The sequence below is a fragment of the Staurois parvus genome, unplaced genomic scaffold (genome assembly GCF_062004578.1).
Source record: "Staurois parvus isolate SC_StPar_1 unplaced genomic scaffold, SC_StPar_1.0 ptg000502l, whole genome shotgun sequence".
In the NCBI taxonomy this organism is placed as follows: Eukaryota; Metazoa; Chordata; class Amphibia; order Anura; family Ranidae; genus Staurois; species Staurois parvus.
The window spans coordinates 1,877,867-1,890,237 of NW_028318298.1; the positions used below are offsets into that span (position 1 = coordinate 1,877,867).

The 12,371-nt window shown below is 42.1% G+C and overlaps 1 protein-coding gene across 2 annotated transcripts in view; it reads left to right on the forward strand.

The window, feature by feature from the left end:
- Window positions 1–12,371, forward strand: part of PRPF19 (pre-mRNA processing factor 19) — a 294,523-nt gene that overhangs the window by 17,823 nt on the left and 264,329 nt on the right. The window contains exon 2 of one of the 2 annotated variants that reach the window (XM_089689866.1): window positions 9,241–9,390. The exons of the other annotated variant lie outside the window; for it this stretch is intronic. Coding sequence (XP_089545992.1) covers window positions 9,241–9,390 — 150 coding nt within the window. The remainder of the gene's footprint in view (window positions 1–9,240; window positions 9,391–12,371) is intronic. 2 annotated transcript variants of the gene reach the window in all.

Here is a 12,371-nt window from a genome sequence, read left to right on the forward strand (position 1 = left end):
AATTCTAAGAGGCTTCGTCAATTTCCCCACAAATTGTTTCAATTGGTTATACCCCCATATATCTATCTTAGTGAAAATCCCTCCCTCTTCCCTTTTCAAATCCTCCAGTGTTCTTAAGTTTACCCCCTCCATTACATCTCTCAACTGAGCGTCTTCCTTCTTAATCCATTTTCCTGTAATTTCCTCTTTACCTGGGGGAAAAAACTCTGAATTTCTTAATGGCATTAACAGTGAATTAAAATCCCAATTCCTCTGTTTGTGCACTCTATCCCACTCCCTTAATACCATCAAAGTATAAGGACTCGTACTCTCAGCTAATTCTCTAAACTGTGTTGACACCCAAACAATCCTACTCAAATCCTTTCCACTGAGTGTATTTTCAATTGTGACCCAATTTTTACCCTTTAAATTGTGCATCCAATCAAAAATTCTTGCTAGGATAACTGCCCTGTAATATCTTCTAAAATCCAGCACTCCCAACCCACCTTTTTCTTTGTTTCTACTTAGCACTTCGTATGATACTCTAGGTTTTTTATTTTTCCATATATATCTTGTTACCATTCTCTTATCCTAAAATACAGCTCTGGGAGTTTAATGGGAATCATCTGGAATTTATACAGGATCTTGGGGACAATTACCATTTTTATCAAATTAATACGACCTAACCAGGAAGGATTTCCTCCACCAATTTTCTTCAATTCCTCCCTAATCTCGTTTAACAATGGGATATAATTCGCTTTATAAAGGTTTTTCTGTGAAGAAGTAAGTTTCACTCCCAGGTATTTTATTTCTCTATCTTTCCATATAAAGGGAAATTCTCTCTGTATCTTTTCTTTTTCACTCCTTGGAAGATTTATCTTTAATATCTCTGTTTTACCCGGGTTAATTTTTAGGTTTAAAAATTCCCCATATTCCTTCAATGTTTTCATTAGGTTAGGAAGTGTTAACCTAGGGTTTCCAATATCGAACAATAAATCGTCCGGAAATGCGGCTACCTTATATTCTATCTTTCCTAGGCTAATTCCCCTTATATCTATATTTTTCCTAATTGTTGATAACAGGGATTCCAAAGATTAAACAAACAACAATGGGGACAGTGGGCAACCCTGTCTGGTTCCGTTTGACATCGCAAAAATCTCTGATCTCTCCCCATTTACCATTACCATCGCAGAAGGTCCTTCATACAACCTTCCAATCCACTTCCTCATCCTAATACCCAATCCCAGAACCTCTAATGTATCCATCATAAAGCTCCAGTTAACCCTGTCAAACGCCTTCTCCGCATCTATCGAGAGCAACACTACTCGATTTCTTCCTTTTCTACTTTTCTGCATAAGCATCAGGGATCTCAATCCATTATCTCGACCCTCTCTTCCCCTAACAAAGCCCACCTGATCCCCATGTATCCACTTTGGCATCAGATCTTTTAACCTTTTCGCCAAGACCTTTGCATACAACTTCGTATCTGTGTTCAATAACGATATCGGTCTATAGCTTGAGCACTGAGAGATATCTTTACCTTCCTTATGTATTAGAACCACCTGGGCCAGTAGGGATTCCTGTCTCATCTCCATCTCTCCCCCCAACGCATCCATATATGTCTTTAACTTAGGTAACAGTAAGTCACTATATTTTTTATAATACCTCACAGTATAACCATCTGGACCAGGACTTTTTCCCGTCGTAAAGCTTTTTAATGCTATTTTTAATTCTTCCTGTGTAATTTTAGATTCTAAGGAGTTTAATAGTTCTTCACTTAATTTTGGTAGTCCTGCGTTTCTTATATACACCCTTCTTTTTTCAATATTTACCATTTTGTCCTTATTTGTAACATCATTGGGGGCAATGTTATACAATTTACTATAGTAATCTTTAAATACCTTTGCGATATCTTTGGTTGAGTGGACTAACTCTTCCTTGGGATTTTTTATTTTATCTATATAATTCCTATTCTTTTTTTTCCTCAAGGCTCTCATTAAATACTTTCCCGGTCTATCTCCCCATTTATATCTTTCCCCCGTAATTTTATTAAAAATTCAAATTTTTTCTTCCTCCATCACTTTCTCTAATTCTTCCCTCTTTTTTATCACTTTTTGCTCTCTCTCTTTTGTTATATTATTTTTATGTAGGAGTTCCATCTCGGCTAATTCCTTCAAAAGCCCACTAATCTTTTCTCGCCTTTCCCTTTTTTTTTTGCCCCAATTGCATTAAGGATTCCTCTTATGTATACTTTATGCGCCTCCCACACTGTAGCCAATGATACATCTCCCGTTTTCATTCTCCTCAAAAAATCTCCTTTTCTCCTCACTAATCTTCCGTTCGGTGTCTTGGTCCATGAGAAGTGCCTCATTCAACCTCCATGATAGGCCTCCCGACGACTTCCCTCCCCATCTTAATTTCATTACAACAGGAGCGTGATCCAAAAAAGTCATTGCTCTATTTTTACCCTAGCCAAATCCTCAATGAGTTGATGGTCTATCAATATATAGTCCATCAATATATAGTCCAATCTAGAATATGTCTCGTGTACATTAGAGAAGAAAGTATAATCTCTATCCCTCATATTCACAATTCTCCAACTATACACCAGTTGACTCTCTCTCATCACCTTCTTCAATAATCCCATCGAATAATTCCCCCCTCTCTGCACTAAAGAAGTTGTATCTATTTGTGGATCCATACATAGGTTAAAGTCTCCAGCCACTATTAAATATCCCTTTCCAAAATCCATCAATCTCTTCAGAACCCCTTTCAAAAACATCTCCGGCTTCCTATTTGGGCAATATATGTTAGCTAACGTACACTCAATGACCTGCAATTTACCCTTCAAGAACAAAAACCTCCAATCCGGATCAGTTTTCCTATCCTCCAGTTCAAACCTAATATTTTTTTCAAATCCTATAGCTACACCCTTCGCTCTGTTAACTGGGGAATCTGCATAGTACCATATCTGATAATATCTAGAGTTCAGCTTAAGGTTTTTTTTTTTTTTTTTTTTTAACTCAAGGTGCATTTTCTGCAAAAATACCACTGAGGCCACTCTATGCTGTAGTTCTCTAAATAACCTAAATCTTTTACCTGGCCAATTTAACCCATTTACATTATGGGTTACAAAATGTACTTCCTCCATATTTCATTTATCTTCTTCCTATTTTTACATCTCCTTTCTTTTTCCCATTCCTTATACCTCTTCTTATGCAAGATGTCAGATTTAAAACCCCCTCCCCCACCCCCCAACTTCATTTCCCTCTCCCACCCCTCCCTTATTTAGGCTTTCCATTTGCCTATTTATCTTTTGAGGGACCCACCCCTCCATAGATTTACACCTTGGGGTTGAACTCCACCCATGCACGGCACCCCCTACCCCCCCCCCCTCGGATAGCCTTGGTCTATCTTTTAAAATTTTATATGGTTCTAGCAAAATTCTAAAGCCTCAGTAAAAGCATTATAGAGCCCCTTCTGTATAGAGAGAAAGAAAGAAGAGGGGAAAGAAAAAAAACAAAAAACCTTACCATATCTCCCCTCAATCCCCCCTACTATCTCCTTCTTCTAACTTGTTTCCAATCTTCTTTTCCTCTACCTTCACAATCCCCCTCTTCCTCCTCCCACCCAGGGATTTCCACTATTTGTAAATCAAGTCTCTCACAAAAGTCTCTTAAGTCCTCAGGGAATCTCAGATGTGCTGTAACTCCATTCTTCCACCCGATTAAGCATTCTGGTATACCCCATCTATAGTGCACATTCTGCTTTTTCATCTGCTCTAACAGGGGTTTCAAAGATCTCCTTCTCCATATTGTCTCTGGTGTCAAGTCCGCATAAATCTGTATGTCCATGTCTCCATACTTGATACTTGCTCTTCCTTTTATCTTTTTCCAAATCTCTTCTTTATCTCCCCATATCTGGAATTGGACAATTATATCTCTTGGTTTCTCTATTCCACTTCTTTGTTGTATCCTTCCTACTCTATATATACCTTCTAGATTCACCACTTCTGTTTCTGGCTTATCCATTATAGAGTTTATAATTAAGTGTTCTTGCATAGCAGGAACACTTATTGTTATCTCACAAGTATATTCTTATTCTTATAGCCATATTTGCCACGCTAACTCCTCCCACAGTTTTTACACTACAAAGACAATATATCAAAACGTGCGGATTGTTCCCGATCGGATTGCTATTACTTTGTGGAACGCCTCGCCGAATCGTTCAAGAAATATTGCGTTTTTTGTGGCGAAATTTTCCCATAGGAATGAATGGTGCATCTAGAGTGGCAGCAGAGCACAGCTACAGGGTGGAAGGAAAAATCGGAACATGATTTGTAAACTGCCATCACTCTGTCATTTTCAAGCCCACCTACACATATCTTATATCAAAACGTTCAGCTAACCCTGCTGTCACTAAAAATGTTCACAGCTAGGACATACTCCTGATAGTATTCAGAATATGAACATTTGTTTGCAACTCACCCCTCCCATTGACTTTAATTGAAAATCCACTCTAGACACCTGAAATTTTAAGGGACGTTTTTAAACTGCGACTGTGCCTTCATTTTTTATCTTTCAGAGACATACTATATATCAAAATTTAGGTCTGTTTCTTGTGATTGTCACAATATAAACTTTTTCACAGTAGCATTTATACTTTTAAAACTACAAGCGTTTGAAGATGGCAATCGCCACTGAAGTTGGCAAGTTGGATAAGTGTGCTTATAAAAATTCCTCTCAGAGTGAGTTGTCATAGCAACCCAGCTGTCTCAGCAGAGTGAGCCTACTCCGCCCACTCCAGGTGCAGCAACCAAAGGTCACTCAAGAGGCAGATGACTCACCAGGCTCGACTGTGAGCTTCAAAATACAAGCGGAAATGCATTTCTCACTATCAGGCTTGCAATGTGCACTGCTTACATTTAATCAATCATTTGGTAAAGGTTACATTTAATCAATCATTTGGCAAGAACACTTTACACAATTTCCCAAGAAATTGTAGATTTTCTAGTTAAGTGTTCTTGCATAGCAAGGAACACTTATTGTTATCTCACAAGTATATTCTTATAGCCAAATTTTCCATGCTAACTCCTCCCACAGTTTTTACACTACAAAGACAAGTAATATATCAAAACGTGCGGATTGTTCCCGATCAGATTGCTATTACTTTGTGGAACGTTTCGCCGAATCGTTCAAGAAATATTTCGGTTTTTGTGGCAAAATTTTCCCATAGGAATGAATGGTGCATGTACAGTGGCAGCAGAGCACAGCTAGAGTGTGCAAAGGAAACAGTAATTTTCAAAAATCAGAACATGATTTGTAAACCGCCATCACTCTGTCATTTTCAAGCCCACCTATACATATCTTATATCAAAACGTTCAGCTAACCCTTCTGTCACTAAAAATGTTCACGGCTAGGACATACTCCTGATAGTTTTCAGAATATGAACATTTGTTTGCAACTCACCCCTCCCATTGACTTTCATTGAAAATCCACTCTAGACACCTGAAATTTTAAGGGACGTTTTTAAACTGCGACTGTGCCTTCATTTTTAATATTGTAGAGACATACTATATATCAAAATTTAGGTCTGATTCCTTTTCACGGTAGCATTTATACTTTTAAAACTACAAGCATTTGAAGATGGCAATCGCCAGTGAAGTTGGCAAGTTTGACCAGTGTGTTTAGAACAGAGCTTCTCACACACCTGGGACTGACTGAGTCACAGGTGCAACCAAAGGTCACTCAAGGGGCAGCTGAGTCACATTAGAGTGAGAAGTGAGAAAGCTACAGTGTGGAAGGCAAAATCAGAACATCATTTGTAAACTGCCATCACTCTGTCATTTTCAAGCCCACCTACACATGTCTTATATCAAAACGTTCAGCTAACCCTGCTGTCACTAAAAATGTTCACGGCTAGGACATACTCCTGATAGTTTTCAGAATATGACCATTTGTTTGCACCTCACCCCTCCCATTGACTTTCATTGAAACTTCACTCACAGCCACCTGAAATTTGAAGGGACGTATTTAAACTGCGACTGTGCCTTCATTTTTTTGTCTTTCAGAGACATACTATACATCAAAATTTAGCTCAGTTTCTTGTGATTATTGCAATACCAAGCTCTTCACAGTAGCATTTATACTTTTAAAACTATAAGCGTTTGAAGATGACAATCGCCACTGAAGTTGGCAAGTTGGAGCAGTGTGCATATATAAATTCCTCTCAGAGTGAGTTACCATAGCAACCCAGCTGTGTCAGAGTGAGCAAGCCTACTCCGCCCAGTCCAGGTGCAGACTACTGATGCATGCAATACCTCAGTGAGAAATGACAAAGCTACACTGTGGAAGGAAAAATCACAACATGATTTGTAAACTGCCATCACTCTGTCATTTTCAAGCCCACCTACACATATCTTATATCAAAACGTTCAGCTAACCCTGCTGTCACTAAAAATGTCCACAGCTAAGCCATAGTCCTGATAGTTTTCAAAATATGACCATTTGTTTGCAACTCACCCCTCCCATTGACTTTCATTGAAACTTCACTCACAGCCATCTGACATTTTAAGGGACTTTTTTAAACTGCGACTGTGCCTTCATTTTTAATATTTCAGAGACATACTATACATCAAAATTTAGGTCTGGTTCTTGTGATTGTCACAATATAAACCTTTTCACAGTAGCATTTATACTTTTAAAACTACAAGCGTTTGAAGATGGCAATCGCCAGTGAAGTTGGCAAGTTGCAGCAGTGTGTTTAGAACACAGCTTCTCACATGCCTGACTGAGTGAGTTGCTATAGCAACCAAAGGTCACTCAAGAGTCAGATGAGTCACACAGGCTGGACTGTGAGATGCAAAATACAAGCTGAAATGCATTTCTCCCTCTGTCAGGCTTGCAATGTGCACTGCTTACATTTCATGAATCATTTGGTAAGGGTTACTTGCAAGAACACTTTACACAATTTCCCCAGAAATTGTAGATTTTCTAGTTTTACATATTATGCTTCGTATCTCTTCTCCCTTTGCGGTCTCTGGGACTCCTCTTACTCTGAGATTGTTTCTCCTATCTCTATTTTCTTTTAACTCCATCTTGTAAAGTAGTTTCTTTTGATCTTTCCTGATACAAATTGTTCTTTTTTCCAATTCAGATATGTCTTGGGTGTGGTTTTTAACTCTTTCCTCCGTCTCCTCTACCCTCAATAACATCTGCCCCAGGTCACTCCGGATATTTACCAGTTCTTGCTTTATCGGTTTTTCTAAATTTTTAAACATATCCGCCATCTCCTTCTTGTTTGGTACTTGTAGCTCATTTTCTAGTTCTCTTATCTCCAATTTTCTATTGTTTGTTGGCTACTATATTTCGTTCCCACCGAGGGCTTAGGGCTACCTTTCAGGCTTATTTCCAGTTCACTTTTTTTCCCCAACAACTTGAGACCTTTCTGGAGTCACATTACCTTGAGACGTATATTTTTTTTATTGTACCTGGCTAAGACCCCTTTAGCCCACTACTTTTAACACTTTTGTTTTTCATCTCTTAGACTCCGCTTTTTCTCCTTCTTCCTCTCACTTTAAATACTGATAACAACAATAAGATCTAGACACTTTAGGCCTGAAACTCAGATTTCAATCCTCTCTTTATATTGTCCACTTTTCCAATATATTTTCTTTCTGTATCTTCTTGTTATTTCATTAGGTCACTTGAAGACTCCCCCAGGGAATCACCCCTTTTACTAATCCTCTTTATCTTTCAAGCAGATTATGCAATTTCGGCCGCCCCGAGCTGCCCACACTCACCCTCTCCTTACGATTCCCTCCATTGGATTATTAAGACAGCGTAGGCCTCCAGCAAAGAACTTCAAGCATGTATTTTTCTCTTCAGGGGGATTCCTCTGGGCTTTTCCTCCAGCAATTCACTTCCCGCTCCTCTCTGGTTAGGATCTTTTCACCCAGGGGCGCTAGGGGCTCACTGTCCGTACTGTATCACTATGCATGGGGGGAAAGCATCAGCGTCTTTCCCTTTCCTCGGATGCTGGCCGGCTTTTCCCCTTCCCAGTGCTCCTCTGAGGCTGATCGCGAGATCACGCCCCGTCTCTTCGTCCTCCCAGCAGTCCCCCTCCTTGGGTTGTTCTTCCTCCAGCGTTTCCCATCTCAGCTATCCCTCTCTCCACCTCACCCGGGGCCGCCGACCTTAGATCCGGCTACACACGGGTAAGTCCCTGGCTCATTGTCTTTACCCCAACAGGTATCTGAGGCAAAGCGGAGGCATCTGGGAGCACTCACCCCGTGCTCGTCTACGCCGCCATAGCCAGGCTCCGCCCCCCCCAGTTACACTCTCTCCTGCTTTTTCCATTTTGTACAGTGAGACAATGCTTTATAAAACTCTGAAACCAAACTCAAGTGTTCTTAACCTCAGGACTCTGCATCTGCATTCATTATATCTGGTCTCTTGCAGTACACAGAACATGGAAATTTTATTTTTTTGGTAAATATAAACTGCTAAATACCTTTTTCTCATCAGCAGTTAGAACGGTCTTGTGACGTCTATCAATGTCCAGAAGAGCACTGGGTAAAGCGTTTGAGGAGTTTTCATTCTGCTCTGACTGTCCTATGAGGCTGCATGACCCCTGACCCTCTGTACTGTGCTGATTGGCCATGTGCTGATCACATGCACTTTCCCAAGAAAAACAAAAAAAACCTCTATTAATATACACCAAACTGAGCATGTGCAGCTTGCCCCCCATGGCTCTGTTTTATCAGCAAATGGATTGGGGACAGTAGAAGGGGAGGATCAGAGAAGACAGTATCAAACAGCCTTTTTACACAATGCAGGGGATTAACCCCTTCCGTTCCACTGTGAGCATAACAAGCATACTTTACTGTATATACAGACTGATTTTACAGTTCTGGGTTTAGTAACACTTTATTTGCAGGCACAACTTGACAGGAAGTTAACAGGACAAAGACTTATGGCATAAGGCATATGATTGAGGTGTACAAATCGGCTACACAATGACTTGCTACTATTTGCAGTATATATTTCTATGTACACCCTGCATATACTTGTAAAACCACCAATACTACATAACTTTTCACACTTATTTTTCCATATTTGGCATTGACCGTGGGTAAAAAGTCCTTTAAAGCTTTGTGCTATTTGAAATATGAGCCTAAAAATGGGCTGTACTCCTATACGCTAGTTCTTATTACACCATTTAATTAATGTCTGTATAAACTGTGTGTGCTTTTTCTGCAGTCAGTAATGAGGTCACAGATCGTCCTTGCATTTCCCCTGTATCGGGTCATGTATTTGATAGACGGCTCATTGAAAAGTACCTGGCTGAAAATGGCACAGATCCGGTCACAAATCAGCCTTTGAGTGAAGATCAGTTGATTGATATCAAAGGTCAGTAAATGTTTGAGTGTATGCACTTAGTCTTTTTTGTCCTTGATCTTCCCACTTTCAAACTTACACTATATGCATCCTACATGCTATTGTGTGTTTTGCTCCATAGGAAACTATTTGATCTGTGTGTGTCATGATCACTACTGATAAACAGTATTCTCATACCCACTAAGCATGGTAAAGAAAACCTTTTGCCTTTAGAACCACTTTAAAGGGTATGCTCGCCTGTAGTAACATGTTACACCCATATTCATCATGTTCAGGATGTAACACATCATTAACCTCCCTAGCGGTATGATTATTTCATATTTTTGGTGCTAAAAGCGGTACTACTATTTTGCATGGAAATATGTATTTTTATTTATTGTAGGCTGTAATTTTTAGGAATAACTCACTGAAATCTGTCCGAACAAGAGTCTATTAAACATCCCGGGTATGATAAAATTTGAAACACAAAATCATAAATTATAATTTAATAAATAATCTTAAAAAATAATAATACATTTAATTCAATAATATAATCAAACCGAAAACACTGAAATTTGAAATGGAGCGCCAAGTTCGCACAAGTCGCAAAATCGTTTTCAGTGTCTGATGACGAATTTCCTCACAAATCATTATCACTCAATTCTGCAAGTGGTTCTGATTTACTATCGCTGTTCTCTAGCTGATCTAAACCTGCTTTTGACCTAAAGGGACACTTTTTGGACGCAATGGACTTTTCTCAGTTTCCAGGCAGAAAGAACAGACAAAATGCAGGCAGGGCACAGGACAAAGCACTAGGGACAAAATGTATGTGAAATGGGTTGAAACAGCAATGTTTTACTATGTAACATTTGTTTCGAAAAAAATGACATTTTTTAAAATTTCCCGCCGGCGCCCGTACGTCCCGATGTCACAGGGACTGGAACACAGAAGCCGGATGCCGGCATAGGCCGGAGGAGATGGCCGGGGACACTGCAGGGGACACATCGCGGGAGCGCTGGACAAGGTAAGCTCTGCAGGGAATCCCTATGCAGCGCCGCATGGTAAGCTCGAGTGTAGCTCGGGGTTACCGCTTTTGGTACTGACATTTTACCTCAAGTTACACTCGGGAATACCGCTAGGGAGGTTAAAGCTGTGATATACCGGCCTCCTGGATCCATATCCCGCTTCATGGATGACTTTTCCTCCTGGCTACCCTTCTTCCTCTCCTCTGAGCTACCCACCATCAACCTTGGGGATTTCAACATCCCTGTCAACCTCGACAACCCGGACACATCCCATCTCCTCCACTTAACCTCCTCCTTTGCACTTGCACAGTGCATACAATCCACCACCCACTCCAACTGTAATATCCTTGATCTCGTCTTCTCCAACCGCTGCGCTCCCCACAACCTCACACCCCCTTCCCTCTCTCTGACCACAACCTGATTACCTTCTCTATCTCCTCGTCCTCCAACGCCTACCCCTCCAAATGTCACACTACTACCAGCCGTAACCTTCGCAACCTTAACCCTGCCCCCCTCCACTCTGCTGCTGATCAACTCCACGACAGCATCCTCCCCCTGTCTTGCCCCGACTTGGCTATGACCGCCTACAACAATGGGCTGTCAACAGCCCTTGACTCACTAGCGCCTTTAACCACACGCAACATCAGACCCCGACCGCTCCAGCCCTGGCAGACTGATCACACCAAAACCCTCAAACGACACAGTCGTGCCCTGGAGTGACTATGGCTCAAAACCAAATCCCAACAAGCCTTCACCCGCTACAAATCTGCCTTCCACACCTACACCTCCTCCCTCCATGCAGGAAAACAAGCCTACTTCCTGACCCTCATCAAGGCCCTCTCCTCCAATCCTCGCCGACTCTTCTCCACCTTCAACTCTCTACTCTCGCCACCCCCACCTCCGCCCAGCACCTCACTCACTGCCCTTGAGATTGCCAATCACTTCAAAAACAAGATTGACACAATTCGCAAGGACATCGCCGCAACTCACATGCCCTCTCAACCCGTCCCTTCTCACACAGCTACCCCCTCATCCCCCCTCTCCCTCGACATAACCCGCAGAGACTTCGTCGCTGCTCAAACTCTCTCCAACCCCATTCCCCCTCACTCAGCTACCCCCTCATCACCCCTCTCCCACGGCCCCACCACTGCTCTGACCTCCACTTCCACCCCACCCTACATTCCTCATACTGAAGCTCCCCCAACACTCCGCACCTTTTGACCTTACTACCATCGAGGAAGTCTCCAAGATCCTCTCTGATGCCCGCCTCACCACCTGCCCCCTCGACCCTATCCCCTCACAACTCCCACGACCTCCCTCCCCCTCCATCCTACGCTCCCTCACCCACATCTTTAATCTCTCCCTCTCCTCCGGCACTTTCCCCTCCCCTCTGAAACATGCACACATCACCCCCATACTTAAAAATCCCTCCCTGGACCCCAATGACCCGAACAACCTCAGACCCATCTCCCTGCTCCCATTTACATCTAAACTCTTCGAGCGCCTAGTCTACACCCGCTTAAGCTCTCACCTCAATGACAACAACCTCCTCGATCCCCTACAGTCCGGCTTCCGTCCCCTACACTCCACCGAAACTGTCTTACTCAAACTCTCCAACGACCTGCTAACCGCCAAAGCTAATGGCCACTATTCAGTGCTCCTACTCCTTGACCTCTCTGCGGCCTTCGACACAGTCGACCACCCCCTCCTCCTCAAAAAACTACACTCCCTCGGCCTCAGAGATTCTGCTCTCTCCTGGCTCTTATCCTACCTGTCACAACGCTCTTTCAGCGTTACCTATAATGCTACCACCTCCCCCTCACTCCCCCTCTCTGTTGGGGTCCCTCAAGGCTCTGTCCTCGGGCCCCTTCTCTTCTCCATCTACACCTCCTCCCTTGGCCAACTCATACAATCTCATGGCTTCAACTACCACCTCTATGCCGACGACACACAAATCTATCTCTCAACCCCCCACCTCACCCCCTCGGT